At 45.2% G+C, this 19580-nt stretch overlaps 2 protein-coding genes across 3 annotated transcripts in view; one reads left to right on the top strand and one right to left on the bottom strand.

Moving 5' to 3' along the window:
- The window catches only part of TIMP3 (TIMP metallopeptidase inhibitor 3), a 51258-nt gene extending 34816 nt beyond the window's left edge, over positions 1-16442 (bottom strand). Inside the window, exon 1 of the mRNA XM_030545235.1 lies at positions 16085-16442. Within this exon, the coding sequence (XP_030401095.1) occupies positions 16085-16208 (124 nt within the window). The 5' untranslated portion in view covers positions 16209-16442. The remainder of the gene's footprint in view (positions 1-16084) is intronic.
- Positions 1-19580, top strand: part of SYN3 (synapsin III) — a 300237-nt gene that overhangs the window by 138680 nt on the left and 141977 nt on the right. Inside the window, exon 7 of one of the 2 annotated variants that reach the window (XM_030545196.1) lies at positions 19285-19341. The exons of the other annotated variant lie outside the window; for it this stretch is intronic. Within the exon in view, the coding sequence (XP_030401056.1) occupies positions 19285-19341 (57 nt within the window). The remainder of the gene's footprint in view (positions 1-19284; positions 19342-19580) is intronic. 2 annotated transcript variants of the gene reach the window in all.

The raw sequence follows: 19580 nt of genomic DNA, 5'->3' as shown, positions 1-19580 counted from the left end.
ACCCTCCAAAGAATTTAAGCTCTGAATGTCCACTGATTTCAATGGAAGTTAGGAGCCGAAATACCTCTGAGGAGCTGGGCCCTAGTCCATAAAGACAGATATAGCTCTGTCTGGAATACAACGCTTCCCTTCTTGCATATAGGTTGAGATTAGGTGGTTTGATTTTTCATCCCAGCCATATCAAGCCATGTGTCCTAGAAAGGCATCCGCAAGTTTTCATAACACTGGGAGCGATAATCTAATGACCTTACAGCTGGGGGGAGGAAGGAGAACATCGGAGAACTTATAACATCACAATGAGCCATTCATCTGCCATGGTGCAATCAGGTACATACCAGGAGGCACAGAAGCTTGTGTCTCAGTGGTTGTTAATCATGCAATTGAAATACTCAGTATGCAATGCCACTTTGGAAGACTCTTGCTCAAGCCAATTCAGCATGTTCTATGAATACTATCCCTCGCCCAAAAGCCTTACAATCTAAAAGAAAGAGCAGACCACAGTGCTCTGGGTAAATTCAGATGACAAAAGTGTGTGTGTGTGTGTGTGTGTGTGTGTGTGTGTGTGTGTGTGTGTGTGCGCGTGTGCGTGTGCGTGTGCGTGTGCGCACCCAGTGATAAAACAGTCAATGTGGGGAAGGAAAAACATTGAAAGGAACGTAGAAACTCATGCTCCAATGCTTAAACCAATCTCTGTTTGTGATTAGGATGAGAATTTTAAGGGCGATAGGGCAGATTATTCCACCTCTAACCTTTTGTGGGGGTACTGTTGCTGGCCACTGTCAGATAGGACTTGATGAGATGGACCATTTATCTGATCCTATCTGGTATTTCCTATCGTCTGTGTATATTAAGCTGAAGTTGTAAGTGGTAGTATACTGATATGAGTTATCATTTGTTAGTTTCTTAGCTAATCTAGCTTCTATCCCAGTTTATAATATTCCATTAAAAAAAAACACCCTACATTAAAAGAATACTGTCAAGATTTCCAATTCAAGCACTCGGAATTAGGAAATGCCTGCATTTAAAGTTGCCCATATTAACTAAGTTCTGCCCCTTGTTCATATAGATTGATATCTCTAGTTACTTGATCAGATACTATTTTTTCCCACATGACCCTTTCTAGAGTGCCTTCTAGTTGAAGATGTCAACATGCTTTACAAGCATTAATGAATTTGCCTTGTAAGGGAAGCAAATATTATTCCCATTTTACGGATAACAAAACTGAGGCATAGAAGTTATTCCAGAGCCTTGTTCTCCAGCAAATCACAGGTCTGCCCGTAAAATGTAACATCATGGTCTCACCCACCTCTCCAAACTGCTACAGAACTTAGAGAAGGAAAAAGCCTTATTATTAATAAGTTATTAGGTTGTCTTACCCATTCCCCTCTTTCTGATCAAGATAACCACCTACTTGGTTAAAATCCTGGAAATAAAAGAGGTAAAGAGATCAAATAAAATCTCCTTTTTATCTTAATCCACCAGGAAAATACCCTAGGAAGACCTTAATCCCCTATCTTTTCAAAAAACCAAAAACTGGTGCTTACTTTAAGTTTACGAAAGTAAAATATGGAGCTTAAAAAACTAGTCCTTTCCTTAAATTCAGCAGCCTTCTGCAAGGCAACGGCTCTAGCACAGGTACAGCTGCTTCTGACTTTCCTCACTGCTGTTGGTTTGTGATTTGGCCTTTGGGATTTTAAATTAACACGCTGTCTTTGGTGGTTATTAGAGTTCTGTGTCTTTCCCTCCCTACCCTATGGATTCCCCAGCTATTCAGAGATGCAAGAGTCCAGACCTAGCAGAAGGCCCAAGCAGAGCACCTGCTTATCAGATCAGACCTTATACTGGCTGCAGCTCTGTTCCCATCTCACTTACCAGGAATCCCTCTGTTCTTGATCCCCTCAGACAAGGTCAATATTACAAGCACAGCTCTGGAGACCTTTTGCCCATACTGCAGCCCTAAGGAACCACCTACTTATTTCCTCTTCCCTTGGGCTGCTTTTCTTCACTACCCCGATTAAAAGTTATCATTACCACAGCTCTTGTACTTTTCCAGGCAGCATGACCCTTGACTATCCTTTCTCCTTTCTTCCTGAGCCCCCTGCCTTCCCCCACCCCCATGTGGTTTAACCAGCTTTCAGCCAAAGCCACAAGGCATGCTCTTTGTTATTACTCATTTATTCAAGAGAGTTGTTTACCCAGGAACAGGTCCAAAGGCACGTACAATGAATAGAGAGGCCACGTCAGTCTCATAGAATTCTCTCCATTCTGTCACCTTCTGCATGGAAATTTAAAGCAGGGGACCCAATGACCTCACGGTTCACAAGACCTGGCCTAGACACTGTTTTATCCTGTCGACTTAGTCCCCTTTAATCTGAAATGTGCATATCTCCAGGCCTCTGGCACGGAGAGAGGGTATTTATAGCAATGTCAGAAGAGGAGGCAGGAAGTAGGAAATTGGGATGGGAGCTTGGAAAGGGTATAAAGGGCTAAGCCATGCCACCTGCCTGGAATTCATTCCTTGGGGGGAAGATGAAGTTAAGGAGAAATGTCACAGGAAACGGGTGGTTTAACCCAGATATCCGCTGGCTCTCTAGCCCTCTACCTGCTGTCTTTCAAAACCCCAGTCACTTCCTCTCTTCCAAAGTCAGGTGTAAGTTTTTTTTCCCCCATCCCATGGTTTTCCTGTCCTGCCACAGGCCAGTCTGCTTCTCCCTGCTGTTTTAACCGTTTATACGCTATCACTGAAATCTGCTAAGTAAAGGGAAAACTATGCTAGTTACACCAGGACCCAGCAAGTTAGACAGGCCCAAAGATTAAATCTACATCAATGGAGTGGGATTCTTGTTAGTTTCCAAAGCTCATGTCATTCATTGTGCATGGGGGATTGTATCTGATTTCAGAACAGCTGCTCCAGTGCTCATTTATTCAGAATTAACATAGATAATGCCAACAGCCTCTCCCCAGCAGGCAACACTACAACTACATCCAATAGCAGGGAATGAACTGGTAAAGAGAAACAGATGTGGCTGTCCCAGCAGTCAAACCATAGGGCAATGTGTGGGAGTCAAAGTTCAGGTCCTTCACTCCGAGCCAGCAGGACCCTGAGGCACTTGGGGAAAGGAGACACCCTTCTGTCCTATACAATACTGTAGGGGTTTTGGCATAGCCAGAGAAAGGGATGTAACAACATGGCATCTTCGTGCAGCTGCACCTTGTTGTGGTAATTTACACCTGCGCAAAGGGAGTGTAAAATGCTACTTGCAACTGTACAAGGCATTAGAAAATTGGGCTTTTCGGTGGTGGGGAGGAAAGAATAAAAAAGGGAAAATTTGATAGGAGGAGGTGGGGCACCCTGCTCTTTTTTTCCCCCAAAATAATCTGGTTTCAAACTCCTTACTATCTCACTCAAGACAGTTAAGTCCAAATCAGACTGCGAAGAGTTGCAAAGGGATCTCGCAAAACTGGTTAACAAAATGGCAGATGAAATTCAGTGTTGATAAATGCAAAGTAATGCACATCAGAAAACATAATTCTAGCTATATATATCAAATGATAGGATCTAAATTAGCTGTTACCACTCAAGAAAGAGATCTTGGAGTCACTGTGGATAGTTCTCTGAAAACATCTGCTCAATGTGCAGCAGCAGTCAAAAAAGCTACCGAATGTTAGGATCCATCAGAAAAGGGATAGATAGTAAAACAGTAAATATCATAATGCCACTATATAAATCTGTGTTATGCCACACCTGGAATAACAAGTGCAGATCGGGTTCCCCCACATCTCAAAAAAGATATATTCAAATCAGAAAAGGTGCCAAGAAGGGCAACAAACATGATTAAGTATCAGAGGTGTAGCCGTGTTAGTCTGGATCTGTAAAAGCAGCAATCTGATGAAGTGGGTATTCACCCACGAAAGCTCATGCTCCAAAACGTCTGTTAGTCTATAAGGTGAAACATGATTAAGGGTATGGAACAGCTTCTGTATGAGCAGAGATTAAAAAGACTGGAATTTTTCACCTTGGAAAAGAGATGATGGGGCGATATGATAGAGGTCTATAAAATCATGAATGGTGTGGAAAAAGTGAATAGAGAAGTGTTATTTATTCTTCCACATAACACAAGAACCAGGGGTCACCCAATAAAATTAATAGGTAGCAGATTTAAAACAAACAAAAGGAAGTTCTTCACACAAAACTCCAACGTTGCAGGAGATGTTGTGCAGGCCAAAAGTACAAGTGGGTTCAAAAAAGAATTAGAGAAGTTCATGGAGGATAGGTCCATATGGTTATTAGCCAAGATGGTCAGGGATGCAACCTCATGTTCTGGGTGTTCCTAGCCTCTGACTGCTAGAAGCTGGTTGTGGAAGACAGGGGGTGGATAACTCAATAATTGCCCTATTCTATTCATTCCCTCTGAAGCATCTGGCATTAGCTACTGTTAGAAGACAGGATACTGGGCTAGATGAACCTTTGGTCTGACCCAGTATGGCCATTCTTATGTTCTTAAGGACTAATAAGAATTAAAGGAGTAATGGGAGACCCCTTCACAGATTGCTTTACAGTGAACTGATTATTAAAGAAAAGCAATTAACATTATCTAGAATTAACATTTTTGACCAGATCCACATCCAGGAGCCTGCTGGGCAAGGAGATTTCTACTTGTTGCACTCATTCCAGTATTTCCTGGCTACAATTTTTTATCCCTTGAATACTTCTAAACAGCATGTTAGTTCTTTCAGTCCAGTGCACCTACGATTCAGTCAGTACTATTTTCAAACGGGACAATCCAGCTGGAAAAACAAAATTAAGTTCTTTCCCTCCCCCAGCATTTCTTAAAGGATTATTCAGAAGAACTTAATGCTCAAAGAGATGGAAGAATAGCACTGGCTAGAATCCAAATATGATAATAGAAGTAGGCACTGTGCAATCTCGGGCCACACAGAGCCCTGCTACTCCAAGTCCTAAACTGAGAGAGACTGCCAATTATGAAGAGATGTGAGGCAGATACATAGGATCTAGATAGAGATCCAGCCCTCTCTCTCACCCCCAGTGGGCATAGCAGGGGCAAAGGGATCAAAATGTGCCTCTGTACAGGCAAGCCTGTCAGCTTGCCACTTAGTCCTTGTCTGCACTAGAGAGATCAATCTGTGGTATAGCAATGAATTGTTTTACACTGGTCAGCCCACCACCTATTGAGTTCATCCGTATTACCCACCCTGAATCAGTGAAAGATTTGACCTTGCATCCACACTAGGGCTGCCTAGTGGGGTACCAGTTCTGGTGGGGTGGCTGTCTTCTCTCACAGCTGATGAGCCTTCTTATGTAGTCCCAACAGGCCTTCTTCAGCAATGTATCTATCCCCAGAAATCCCTCCTGCCACAGTATCCCTCCCCAGAAATCCACTCACAGCCATGGTCCCCTCTGAAATGCTCCCTACTGCTCCCATTTTGCAGCTCCTAAACCAGCAAGCCAGCTGTGGACTGCCTGCTGAGAATATAATCGTTTCACCCTGTTGTGTTCCCCCCGACAATGCCAAAGATGATCGGTGTTAGAGTTGAATGCATGGACTGTGGAAGTATGTTGCATCCACGCTGGCATGCAAGCAATAGAGGCTTTTCCCCTTCAACTTACCAGGGTGATTTCAATTGATTATAGCTTCCCTATCACTCAACTGCACTTTTCCCCTCACCTGTTTATCTACGCACTCGCCATCCGTGGCCCCACAAAGTCACGGGATCTCCTTGTCAACCTCCTCTTGGCCCTGGCCAAACTGACCATCTACAAAACTAGGGAGAGGAGGTTGGCCAATGGGATTTCCTGTGACTGTGGAGCCTATTTCCGTTCCTCCATCTGTTCACACATCCGGGCGGAGTTCCTCTGGGCGGCGTCCGCTGGCTCCCTTGACGCCTTCGAGGAGCAGTGGGCGCTGTCCGGGATTCTCTGCTTGGTATCCCTATCAGGTTCCCGTCGTTTAGCCCTACGACCTCACCCCCGATCCTGTTTTTTTCATTGGTTGTCCCACGCAATTATTTGGTATCACAGATCTGTGGATCCTCCCCTTAGGCTGGGGGGAGGTCCTTTAGCAGTGGGCGGGCTTTGCCTGCCCACTTCCTGGATATCAACAGGATCACTCAACTGAAGCACTTGTGTCCATGGATGCAAGGTGCTTTACAATTGATTGAGCTCTCTCATGCAGACAAGGCCTTGGAAAAGCAAGATCAAGTCCAATATGCAGTGTGTATTAATCCAGACCTTTGCTGGGTTTAGTTGATAATTTTTGCATCAGCTTCTCGGTGCTATTTAATTTGTATTTAACTCTCTGCACACTTTTTCCAGGGGCTGAAGTTGCCCTTTGAAAAAGGTCCTGTGTAAACACCACCAGGAATTTGGATTATTCGTGATCAACATTTATTTTACCAGCACAGAACTCAAGAGACTTCTCTCTCATTTCCAAGAGTGTCCAGGAATCTCTTCTGGCTGGCAGAAATACTGAATAAATAAAATCATCAGGGCTATGTAAAACTACTTGCATTTTTATGTTATTAGACACTGTCAGTGCACTAAATCTTCACTCTGGGAGCTCAAGGGAGCCACTTCACTTTACAGGGAAAGTTAATGGCTTTTAATAACAATTTTAAACACTCTCCAGTGTTTGTGACATTCCTCTTAGAAACCTCAAAACATAAGTGAAATCCATCTCTGATACAAGCTGGCACAACATCACTGACGTGAATGGCACTGCAGCTGCTTACAGCAGTCATTAAGTTGGCCCAACCCTGTTTTTATTGCTTTCATCTCTCCTTCAGAGGACAAACATGTCAACCCCACCTTCTGGACCAAATTCAGACCTGGCATAAGAGGGTGAAACTCCACTTCAGTCAATTTTGTTGCACCTGATTACATGAGATCTGAATTTGTCTCAAGAGTTCCAAGGAGCAGAAAGTCATTGTGGCTGCCTTTTGCATACTCCTTTTTTTCTGTGCACCAGCAAAATGGATGAAGTCAGCACAGGTCTCAGTAAAGTGGGCCAAATTCTGCTCTCACTTAAACCGGTGTGAATCCAGTTTAACTCTGGGCTATGAATAGAATCTGGCCCACTTTTCTGTTGGCAAGTTAACAACTGCAGCTGAGTCAGCAGGGGCCACTCTGATGTTTTTTGTGTGCTCCTTAAGTCAGACGTTTAAGAACAGCACTTACCTACAGTGCATGAGTCTGGGGCCATGTCTACATCTAAAATTTTGCAGCGCTGGTTGTTACAGCTGTATTAGTACAGCTGTATAGGGCCAGCGCTGCAGAGTGGCCACACTTACAGCAACCAGCGCTGCAAGTGGTGTTAGATGTGGCCACACTGCAGCGCTGTTGGGCGGCTTCAAGGGGGGTTCCGGGACGAGAGAGCAAACCGGGAAAGGAAACCAGCTTCGCCGCGGTTTGCTCTCTCGGTCCCGGAGCCAGCCAGCAAACCGCAGGGAAGGAGACCTGCTTGCTCGGGGTTCCGGGACCGAGAGAGCAAACCGGGAAAGGAGACCAGCTTCGCCGCGGTTTGCTCTCGCGTTCCCGGAGCCAGGCAGCAAACCGCAGGGAAGGAGACCTGCTTGCTCGGGGTTCCGGGACCGAGAGAGCAAACCGGGAACGCCGCGGTTTGCTCTCTCGGTCCCGGAGCCAGCCAGCAAACCGCAGGGAAGGAGACCTGCTTGCTCGGGGTTCCGGGACCGAGAGAGCAAACCGGGAACGCCGCGGTTTGCTCTCTCGGTCCCGGAGCCAGCCAGCAAACCGCAGGGAAGGAGACCTGCTTGCTCGGGGTTCCGGGACCGAGAGAGCAAACCGGGAACGCCGCGGTTTGCTCTCTCGGTCCCGGAGCCAGCCAGCAAACCGCAGGGAAGGAGACCTGCTTGCTCGGGGTTCCGGGACCGAGAGAGCAAACCGCGGCGAAGCTGGTTTCCTTTCCCGGTTTGCTCTCTCGGTCCCGGAACCCAGAGCAAGCAGGTCTCCTTCCCTGCGGTTTGCTGCCTGGCTCCGGGAACGCGAGAGCAAACCGCGGCGAAGCTGGTCTCCTTTCCCGGTTTGCTCTCTCGGTCCCGGAACCCCGAGCAAGCAGGTCTCCTTCCCTGCGGTTTGCTGGCTGGCTCCGGGACCGAGAGAGCAAACCGGGAAAGGAAACCAGCTTGATTACCAGAGGCTTCCTCCTTCCACGGAGGTCAAGAAAAGCGCTGGTAACTGTCTACATTGGATTACCAGCGCTGGATCACCAGCGCTGGATCCTCTACACCCGAGACAAAACGGGAGTACGGCCAGCGCTGCAAACAGGGAGTTGCAGCGCTGGTGGTGCCCTGCAGATGTGTACACCTTCAAAGTTGCAGCGCTGTAACTCCCTCACCAGCGCTGCAACTTTCTGATGTAGACAAGCCCTGGGTCTGTATGTGGCCACAGGTATTGCCAACTTCACCTCCCCCAAATTTGAGACTGATCATATTAGTCTACATGTTGAACTACAGGCCCACTCTTTGTGGCTATTGCTCTGCACTTCAAAATTATGTGGCTATTTCAGTTTTAGAAATACCTCCCAGGTGTGCTAAGCTGCTAACGGTGGGACAACTGCATCACTTCCCAGTGGCCACTTTATGCCAACATAAAGTGGTCATAAAATAGCTGGATCTGTCCGCTGGGGAATTCTCCTGGTTATAAGAGGAGAGCCTGGCAGGAGCGTAGCAGGTGTTGTCAGTCCTACACTGCCCCTTGAGGGAGCTCTGCTGCAGGGGGCATTTGTGGGACGGTGAGTGGGCATGGGTAAGCACTCCTATACCTTAGATATTCCTAAACTGTCCCTCTGGGAACCCCATCATAAGGAAGACACAAAGCTACCTTCTTTCTCCATCCAGGCCCCAATCCTGAGTTCAGTATCACCACAGCAATAAATCCAGCCCCAGTGTTTAAGATATAACTCGTATTTTGACCTAGATATTTTACTGGTAGCCACTCATTTCCAGAGTAGAATACGTTTCTAAACCAGAGCTGGCAAAAGCCAATGAGTCTGCACTGATTTTTTGCATGTGCAAACTATTTGATAAAATGCTCCGTCTACAGACTGGTTGTTTTTGTTCATTAATTGTTTCACCCGCCTTGAATGGGAACTGCAAGCACTTTGATTAATAGATGGAAAAATGGACTAGCTCCATTGAAGGTTTTGGAAGTGCCTTTGAATCCCTCATTGAAATGTATGCTCTTTAGTAACTGCCTAGAGCAATACATCTCTGTGACTCAGCACTGCTACTTCCTACCACCACAGTACACTTTTTTTAAACTCTCTCAAATGGAAGAGTACACCCATGTCAGACAGAGCCAAACTATATCAAGACTTTATTTCTCTCACTGTTACTAATAAGCCCTGCACTTAAAGTGCAAATCTAAAAATGACTAGTGTCGCTCACTCTAACTATACCAGCAAAGCCTAATAAGTAAACAACAGGGGTGACCAACCTGTGGCTCTGGAGCCACATGCAGCTCCTCAGAAGTTAATATGTTGCTCCTTGTATAGACACCAACTCCGGGGCTGGAGCTACAGATGCCAACTTTCTAATGTGCCGGGGGTGCTCACTGCTCAATCCCTGGCTCTGCCAAAAAAACCCACCGCCACCCCTGCACCTCCTGTGCCCTCGCTCCTCCCCGTGCCTCCTGCATGCCCTGAAACAGCTGATCCAGAGGTGCAGAGAGAGAGGGGGGATGGGTTGATCAGTGGGTGGGAAGTGCTGGGAGTTGACGTGGGGACTGCTGACGTATTACTGTGGCTCTTTGGCAATGTACATTGGTAAATTCTGGCTTCTTCTCAGGCTCAGGTTGGCCACTCCTTGAATAGAGAATAAGGAGACCTGCAGCAGGTCCAAGTTTATTCTGCTGCTTTGATCAACTCTGCTGCCAATGCACAGGGAAAGAAAATAGCTTCATGTTTTTATTTTTAATATTGTGGCATATGTACTACAGTGATATATACAGTGACGGTGGTACATGTACCACTGCTGGCACACAGGCCATAATCAGCCAGTAGGTGGATTGGTTTAGTGTCATAAGAAGAATCCATTGTAGCTGAACTGGTTAGTTACAAGGTAGCATACAGAGTTTTAGATGAGCTACAACAGGTCTTAAGTTTGAGAACAACGGTTTCTACTTCACTGATTTCAGCATGAAGGCCTGATTCTCCTGTGACTTACCCCAGGATAAAATCGATCCACTCCACTAACATCAGCAGAGGTACTCCTCATTTACAATTTGGCATGGAAGAAGAGAATTGGACCCTGCAGCGATATGCAGCACACACGAGAAAGATTGCCTCTTCAGTCTAAGCAGGAACTCTTGTCATTAAAAGTAAACTTCAACATACTCTCCAGCCGTTAGAGGATTGACATCACACCTCAGAGCTCAGTTGGGTTGCAAGCTGGAAGGTATCATGTGCATGTCCCTGCTTGCTATCTAAAACCAACCTGTGGAAAGGTCTCCTCTCAGATTTACTGGCCTTTAAGAATTTTTGGAAAGCATACTGTTGAAGTTTCATTTAATGACACCACCTCCTCCAGAGACTAACAAGGCTTCTTTCCCAAAAGAAACATGCTGGATCAATCTACATCAAAGTACCGTATGGAGGTGGAAAGGGGAGGGGAAAAAGTACAGTGTCAGCCAAACAACATTTAGGTTTTCATTTCAAGTGTGTGTGTGTAATCTCCACAAGCATCCCAGGCAAATTTCATAGGAGAGAAAATGGCAAACATTTTTATGTGGTGCAAAAATAAAGATTTGCTTAAGAATTTTGCTCTCAAGATCATTCCATGATGCCAACAAGAAAGGAGTTAACCTCCCCACCAGCTTATTCCCTCCACTTTGCATCTTCATGCATCCCGTCTTCTGATCCTGCATCAGGATCTGCTAGCACGGACTCTTGTACTCATGTAGAGTCTTGTTGACTTCAGGAAGATTCTTCACTCTTGCATGACTACGCATTATTGGATCTAGGAGCATTACGTAGGAGACTCTTCAAGTCAGGGACTGTCTTTGTGTCTTGCAAAGTATCAAGCACACTAATGGAGTTTTTCTTATTAAACAACAATTCCCTTATTTTTTTTGTGCTGCAGAAAACTGCTGATGGAAATAGCCAGATTTGCTGAACTTAAAGTACACATACACCCCTCTGTTGGTAGATGAAAAAGTTTGCAAAGCAAAAGGCAAGTGTTTTCTCCTAGCACAGCACATTGCTGTACATAATTACACTCTTGCCTCCCTATTTTGTTCCCAGAAACAACTGCCAGGTGGAGGGTTCTCAAGAGCAGGTGGGAAATACTGAAAGGAAGAAATTTCTGCTTAAAGTAAGGAACACTGGGACTGTGGGTTAGAACATCTGGCTCTCTGGTGGTGCAGAGGTCTTTGTGGGGTTACTTCCTGCAGGAAATCTGGAGTAAGCATGTGCAGTAGTTACTAGATACTAAGGAAACCCTTCAGAATTGCATTATTGAATGTTCTGCATCACTTCCTGGGGACAATAATTTCCATCACATTTTTGGAACAAAGCCATTTGGAGGAGTGACATATTCCAGGCCAGATTCTACAAAATGCTAAATGCACTCAACTCCTGCATTATTGGGCTCTAAATAACCAACACCACAAATACACAAAAAATTAGTTCTTTTTTGGTTCTTTCCAAATCTGCAGGAATGCAACATTCAGCAACCAATCTGAAAAGTTCCTGCTGCTCCTACAGAAAGAAGAGTACAAACAAGCCCCTTTCATGTCAGCCACATCCAGCTGGAATTGTCACAGCTTTGACAAAAAGAGGACAAAGCGCCTGTGGTCTTTGTTCCCTCCAAAGGCCCAGCAACAAAAATAACTAATAAAAAATTCACATTCTTGGAAAGCAAAGGAGGCAAAGTTTCTTTATCAAACCTTAACAGTTTGCCCTGAGTTTGCCACTTGGCCAACCCTAGAGCTATCCATGCTGGCTCTTATATAGGAAGTCACAAATCAGTTAAAAAGAAAGAAAAACCAAGAGTTAGAGCACCAGTTTGGCTGTGGATCAACCTCAGAGATTCTGCCTTGACCCTCCCCTAATTTGAGCAACAAGATGCAAGCACCCCTTCACTTACTGTGACTGCATTTGTCACTCTGGCACGTCCAGGGTGAGTGAAGAGGCCCCAAATGACAGCTAGGTCTCCTGGTTAGCAGTACTGTTTTGCAAAAGTATGACTGCATATAGAGTCTAGGCTTCCTCCCGAAGCCACAACCTCTGCTTTGGTATTGAAAGAATCTGTCTGTTTAAAAAACTGACCTCTCACTGGGTTTGCTTGAGCATCTGTTTCTGAAAAGTTGCTTAAAGGGCTGCATAAGATTCCCGGGTTGGAACCCTGCCACAGAGCTGAGCCCAAGGCAATTCAAAATGAAACTCTAGTGCCATATCCCCCATTAGGGCAGGACAGACTAAATAAAAGATGGTCCTGTAAGCCCTACTGTAACAGGGTTCACAACCCACCCATCTTCCTGGGGCCTGCTTGCTGCCCCAATAAGGCTCGGAGAGGCTTCAGGATTGTGCAATACCTGTGTCTTTATTTACCTACAGTTATCCCACCACCAGTGTCTGTCTATTTACAAGCTTTACAGGATTATTGAACCTCTTTTACAGGCAGTCAGCCTTCAGCTAAGAGGCCGCCAGTTCCCTCCCTGACTGACTTCTCTCTGGCTGCCCCTCACCTTCTGGCTCCCTCCCAGCCTTTATAGCCCTTGGCTTGTCCGACCAGCAGGTGTTGGCAATCCTCAGGCCGGCATCAGGCCTTTTCCATCAGCCCCAATCTGCTTCCTCTGACTGGGCAGGGACTAATTAGATGTTTTTGCACCAGCACCCTGCTACACCTACCCACTGAATTCCAACAACAGGCACTTGCATTACATTTTCAAAGCAGAAGCTTTCTGTGCCTTCAGAAGCCACACTGTGCTGGAATGTTTTTGGAAGGTAACAAACACTTGCCAGGTTGTCACCTAGCATGTTAATATCTTGCATTCTTGTCGGAGCTGTTTTAACAGCTCTGTTCTTCCAGCCCTGTCTTGATTCCCAGCCCTTACTGCACTGATTCCTTCCTTTGGAACCGGTATTTTGTCAGGAGTCTCAAGAACTGATAAAAACGTGCTGCCAAGTCTCTTTCGCCCCACAATGTGTATTATAACCCGGCATGTAGTTTAGTCTGTCTAAACACTGCACTAGTACACTGCCATCAGTTTCCATGGAGACAGTTAACTCCTCAGTGGCCAGAAGTCTGGATATAACTCTTGTTCTTTTTGCTCATGAAAAGAATGGCAATGCTGGCGGAAGACAGCCAGGCAGGGATACTGCTTTAAGGGAGAGTTTGGAGCTTCATAGACCTAGCTCCAGTTTTTCAGTCCAATCACAGAAATGACATGTTTCATTAAGATCAGTCCATAGTAACTTCACAATATGGGGGAATTCTCTTTCCCTTTTGCTTCCTCCCCCTTTGTATTATGCACTCCCTTACAGCCCAAGAGCACAACCCCAGTTATACCCACACTTGATATCTCAGACCAAGGCAAGGCAAAAATTATGAGCCATAACAAATAACAGCAGGTCACTCAAGAATAAAATGAGATCAGCACCTTGACATTGAACTCAGTCAGAAATCCACCAATCAGAGAAATCTTGCAAACAATGTGAGCTGTACAGGGCTATTCTGGAAGGGATGCTACACAGGGCTTCACTGCTTGTCCTACTTTTAATGTTTGGGTTTCTAGAGAAGATGTAAGTTATCAGAAAGTGTAATTAACAAAGTGTATTTAACTCCTTAGTCAAAGCATTAAAAGGGAGTAGCAGATGACTGAATTCTCACAGATTTCAGCATATGAAAGGCATGTGGCAGCTCCAGCAATAGATGCAGGCACGTCGGCTTCTCAAACACCATTGTTTTCAGAAAAGGCAAAAATCGCCTTGGCAGCTGCCTCTCAGCTGACACACTTACTGCTAGTGCAAAGTCATGAAAGTGTCAACAATAAAAATCTTCAAGTGAACTTTCAGTAGTATGGCTTCCTAGAAGGATCCTCGGCTATAAAATTCTTCATAATGTTTTCCAGGCTATCAGGTCTAAAGCAAAAGTTACCTTTCCCAGGCCTTTGAACATGTATGTAATGTTTTTCTTGGCTTTCAGAGGCAAATGCCTTATAGAAACTAGACACAAATAACTAGGCATCTCAACAGGTTTTTATAGAGGAGGGTTATTAAGACAAGAGAGGAGAAGTTTTGTCATCAGGTTCAGCTAATTTAAAATGCTACTGATGAGATTCCATGTTAGTGAATCAAGTCAACATTGCACTGAAAAGTTAGTATATTTTTGCCCCTATTTAATTTATTTTTCATAGAAGCTGCCAAGTGGACTGCTTTGCAGTCTGCTTTCTCAGTCTGTCTGCAGAGTAGTCACAGTACTGGTATCGGCAATGCAAGCTTCCCCAAACCACTTGCGTATCTCTCAACCCTGAGCTACAGAGACAATCTCTAGGGGCAAGAGTAGGACTTCAGTCACCATGTCTATTCAACCATTCCCCTCTCTGCAAAGACTGACACCTAGGCTCACAGCTGGAGCCCATTGTTATGCAAACATCTGTATACTAGGAACTAGACAGAGACCACTCACTCATTTATTATACAGTAGGCCATGGAATAGCATCAAACAGCAACCATATTTCGTCATTTAATGCCAACCTGGGCCATATGCAAACCAGGTAACTAGAGTGAGTCTCCATTATCCCATTCCCTTGAGCCACCCAGTTATTCCCCCCACCCCTCATTTATGAATATCGCTCACATGCCAAAGATTGGAGCAGGAGAACATTAAGTAGGTCCTAGTGAAAATGTGGTTTTGCTTTCAAAGTTTTTTTTTTTAAATCCTATAGTAGTTTTCCTGGCCCCAGTGTCACACTATTTCAACTTATTTTATGTCAGAAAACACACACACACACACAAAAACCCTGCAAGGATCAGAACATATTGTGGAAAATTCTTGGGAAACTTGTTACATACCTCCCTAACTTCTGTGAAGGGTTATGACTCTACAGAGCCCATTCCTTCTGTTGCCACTAATTGGTGTGAATTACATCATTCCAAGTTGCCAAGGGCAGTTCCCTAGCTTGTGAGAATTTGTCCTGACTTTGATTGTTGTTAAGTATTATTATTTGCTTGGCAGCAGGTCATGAAGGAAATTTTGGCTGCCCACACCTTCAATTTTGTTTTTGTCTGTGTCAGGAAACCTGTCACTTTTACAATTACTGATTTCTAGAAAGTCTGCAACGCTTGTTTTTCTTGGAGAGGTGGTAGTCTTGGAAAAGCTGCTGCGCAGAGTTTAAATTTTTAAAACAACTCCCATTCTCCATTTTTCCTTAAGGGGAAAAAAATCACTTAAAAAATAGAGATACATAAGGCAACTCCAAAAAGCTATATAGGGTCAGGTCATCTTTCACAACTTTTATCCTGCCCCCATTTTAACTTGATTACTTAAAATTGTAATGATAAAGCCTTAATTGTTTTTTGGAAGTGGGGGAGAAAGACAAGGAGGGAGCTGTAATTTGGAAGTAGTTCTCTAGCCCTTCAACTTCTCATAAATGTGTCTGATTAAGCCTAAATACGGTTTTCCATATTTCGTATGCTGGTTACTTTTCAAAGTTTTAGCAAAAGAGTCCCTCCTCCTTCCCAGCCCCCCACAGCGAACTTTCTAGATGTAAGGAACATAATATCAGTGTGGAAGAAAAGTGCCACTTTTCTCTGCGTGCAATGCGGCGCGCGGGGGGGGGGAGCATTTAAACTTCTCTCCCTTGCAAAGCACTCTGACATCGCTGCAAGCGGGAAACGTTGCTCGCAAACCGCAAGCTCGCCAAACCGTAGCGCTATCTCCCCCCCCCCCACCCCCCGGCAACAAGACCATGCATCTGTGGAACCACAAGGTGCATCTCCCTCCAGGGGAGGGGGGGCATTCGTTCCTCCCGAGGCTGGGACCGTGGAGGAGGTTAGCAGCGAGCAGAAGTGCCAGGCGCGGGCTAGGGAAGGAAGGGGACACTCACCAATGTCAGAGTTGCAGAAAGCATCCTGGGGGTGGATGGGGAGGCAGGTACAAGCCTCCGCCACCAAGTCGCTCAGGCTCCAGCTGCAGAGGAGCACGAGGAGGAAGCTAAGCCACACAGACATGATGCTGGTGCAGCTGCTGGCCCAAAGTTGCTCCTCACTTGGGGGGGGGAGGTTCTTTTTTAGGCTTCTTTTTAAAGGGTCTTTGAGCCTCTTCTCCTTGCGCTGCCCCCTCTCAGTGCAGTCGCTGCTGGGAAGCGCGGCTGTGTGGCAGCTTTGCCTGGGCTCCCCCTGCACGCGGACTTCGAAGCTCTCGGCGCCTTTGCTGCTCTCTCCTAGGCTGGCGGGCTGCAGTTATAGCCGGGATAGCGCCCTCTCGGGCTCTTGGGGTGCGCCCCCGCCCCGACCAATCGGAGCCCCGCATTACCTCATCTCCCAGGCAAAGGGGGAGAGGCTAGGGGCGGGGTTGGAGCGAGGGATTCAGTGCCTTATAGGGAATAATGTGGCTCTGGGAGTGTGATGGGGCTGGGAGAGGGATCACAGCAAAGCTGCATGTTGCCTGCAGCATGGACCCCTCTGGAGCAGAGAGAGGGACAGATGGAGGAAAGGGGTTAATAAGAGTTGCTACCAGTTTCAAAGCTCAACCAAAAGTTCCTTGTTCAGGGCAGCCGCTCTGCTTTCCCATCCCATAGCATGATGCTGGAGGCAGATGCTGTTGCAAACAGGTTGCATTATTCTCGGATCACAGGGCGTGCAAGAGGGAACACAGCGCAGAGCAGATCAACCAGCTGCTGCAAACTGCCATAGCTTCGTCATTACTTCAGTGATGGAGCTATGATCATTTACACAAGTTTTGACAATGTGCCTCACACTGGAGCACATATTTTGGTGGCAGAATCCAATATGGGAAGATCAATTCAAAATGCAGATGGTTTTATTTTCATCTTTAATTAGTTTCCTGGAAAATAGCTCATCTGAGTGGGAGCTAATTTTAAACTGGAGATTGTAGAATATGAATGATTTTTTGAAAAGAAAATGTATCACAGCAAGAAACTAACATACTAGTGCTTCTTTTCCTTCTTCGGTGGGCAGTGGAATGGGATTGAAAGAAAAAAAAAGGAGGGCAAGTCCTATTTGGGCTCTAAACCAGGATTTGATGTTTGTGGTTTTTAATCCTATCCAAAGCCTTCCCCCCACAAGATCCCCAAGCAGCAAGGGGTGATAAAGCAAATTGTTAAAACTGAACTGGAAAAAAAAGACCTGTCATATCTACCCAGGCACTCCCAACCCTTAATCTTGCTGTGTATTTTAGCAGTGATGCTTTAGTGCAATGTATAGTGAAGTCCTGTTTGGTTTGTTTTCCCTTATCCTTGTTTGGAACTATACATTTCTCTCAGATGCAGACATGCAGTAGAGCTGGACTTTGAGGAAGAAAGATTGCCAGATGCACAATACAGAGGTCTTATTATCCTGCAAAGGGGCTGAGAAGTGATTAATGAAAGTATCAAACCACTGCACTTAATATCAGAGTATTTTCCATGGGATTTATTAGCCTTAAGAATTTCTAGTTGTACATTATGCCCAGTGTTAAAGTCCAGAGACCAGCTGTCGTAAGTTTCTAAACAGTAGGCTAAATCTTCAAATGTACAGTTCAGTTACATCTGGGTAAAAGATTGCCTACTGTACCTTGTTTTTAATTGTACAGCCTATAGAAAACAAATTAAGAACTCCAGTCCCTTGGAAGGATACACTTCGTTTTGGGTATTACTATTAGACCACTACAGTATGGATGGTTATATTAGAGAGGAAGGATTGTCTAGAGGTTATGGTAGTGCTAGTTTGGGACTTGGGAGACCTGGGTTCAAGCTGTGCCACCCGTGACTGGTGTGACCCCTTAGGGTACACCTACACTGCAAAAAGAAAAAAGCCACAGCAGCAAGTCTCAGAGTCTGGGTCTACAAACTCAGGCTTGTGCTGTGGTGCTAAAAATAGCTGTGTAGATGTTCCAATTCAGTCTGGAACTCTGACTCTGAGATTCACCCCCCCACACACACCTCTGGGTTTCCCAGCCCGAGCTCCAGTCCGTGCAGGAACATATACCTGGCTATATTTACCACTGTGGTGTGAGCCCCACAAGCCTGAATCTGTAGATCTGAGCTTCAGAGCTGGGGGGTTGGAGGGTTGTTGGTTTTTTTTTTCCAATGTAAACATACTCTGTCTCTCTGTGTGCCTCAGGTCCTCGTCTGTAAAATGAGGATGATAGCAGTTCTACCTCAGAGGGAAGTTGTGTGGTTAAATACATTAAAAACTGTGTGGTGCTCACACAATGTACGTATATAACTATAAGTACATGAGAGTGAGAGACAATTCTCTGAAGCAGATTACTTTAATGTCTAACTGTGCATAGTTTTGTGACCCATCTTTGCAACCTGAGAAACCCCAGGCAAAAATATGTTGGGTATTTGGAATCTGTAGTTGAGTGCATATGAGAAAATCTAAATCCCTGGGACTAGATTCTGATTTCAGTTTTACTGGTGTAAATCAGAAGTAGCTCCACTGAAATCAGCAGAGATACGCTGGATGAAACCCATATTAATAAGATCAGAATCTTGCCCTGCACTTTTTTCACTATCTAAAAGTATGGGTCTGAAACTGACATCACCAGCATCATGATACAACTAACCAATCAGTAAACAGTACCACAACACAATATTTGAGAGAGGAAGGATATTCTAAAAATGAGAGCGTTTGGCCCACAAACTCCAAATTTTGATCCCACTGACTCCCTCTGTCACTTTGACCAGGTCACTTTCTGAGTCAGTTTTCTCATTTCTAAAATGGAAATAGTAATGCTTCCCTACCTCACTAAGGTGTTATGAGAGTTAATGAGTTGAAGTTTGTAAAATGCTGTGAAGATGTTACATGCTAAGAGTTGGTCTTATACTCAGACAAAAGACATAATCAGAAGAAACTGAAAGGGGCAGAGGAACAAACTCCTGAGTTCCTTTCCCCTCTGGTTCTGAAATGGGGATCAGGCCAGGAGTTCCTGACATTATTAGAGTCTCCTAAATGCTTGGGGCTCCAAACAGTCGCTTATGTTTTAGATGGGTCCTGACCAGGATTGTTGAAGTTACCAATACAGCTGCTAGTTCATTTTTTCCAGTGTAACCTGGAGATGTAACCTGCAATTACTTTTCAGGATGAAAAGGGACACAGATTGCTTTCAGTTGCCCTGGCTGGTCATCCTCTCCTGACTGTGAGTGAGTGTTCTCGCTGTTCTACCCTTCTTCAGTCTGAACCTTCTGGACTCGTGTATAAGCAGTTGTTGGACTAATGATAGCTGTATTTGGTCATTTAGGGTACAGCTGAGCTTTTGACACTGTTTGCCACCAATGCATTCTTTGTCAAAGAGGTGGATTTTCTATTGCGCTATATTGGTTTTTCTATATTTCTCCCTGTACTGAATGCTGAACAATAGTAACAATAATACATAGC

This window comes from Gopherus evgoodei, chromosome 1 (assembly GCF_007399415.2).
Source record: "Gopherus evgoodei ecotype Sinaloan lineage chromosome 1, rGopEvg1_v1.p, whole genome shotgun sequence".
NCBI classification, from domain to species: Eukaryota; Metazoa; Chordata; order Testudines; family Testudinidae; genus Gopherus; species Gopherus evgoodei.
The sequence above is the reverse complement of the archived record's forward strand: the minus strand, read 5'-3'. Positions and strand labels throughout refer to the sequence as shown.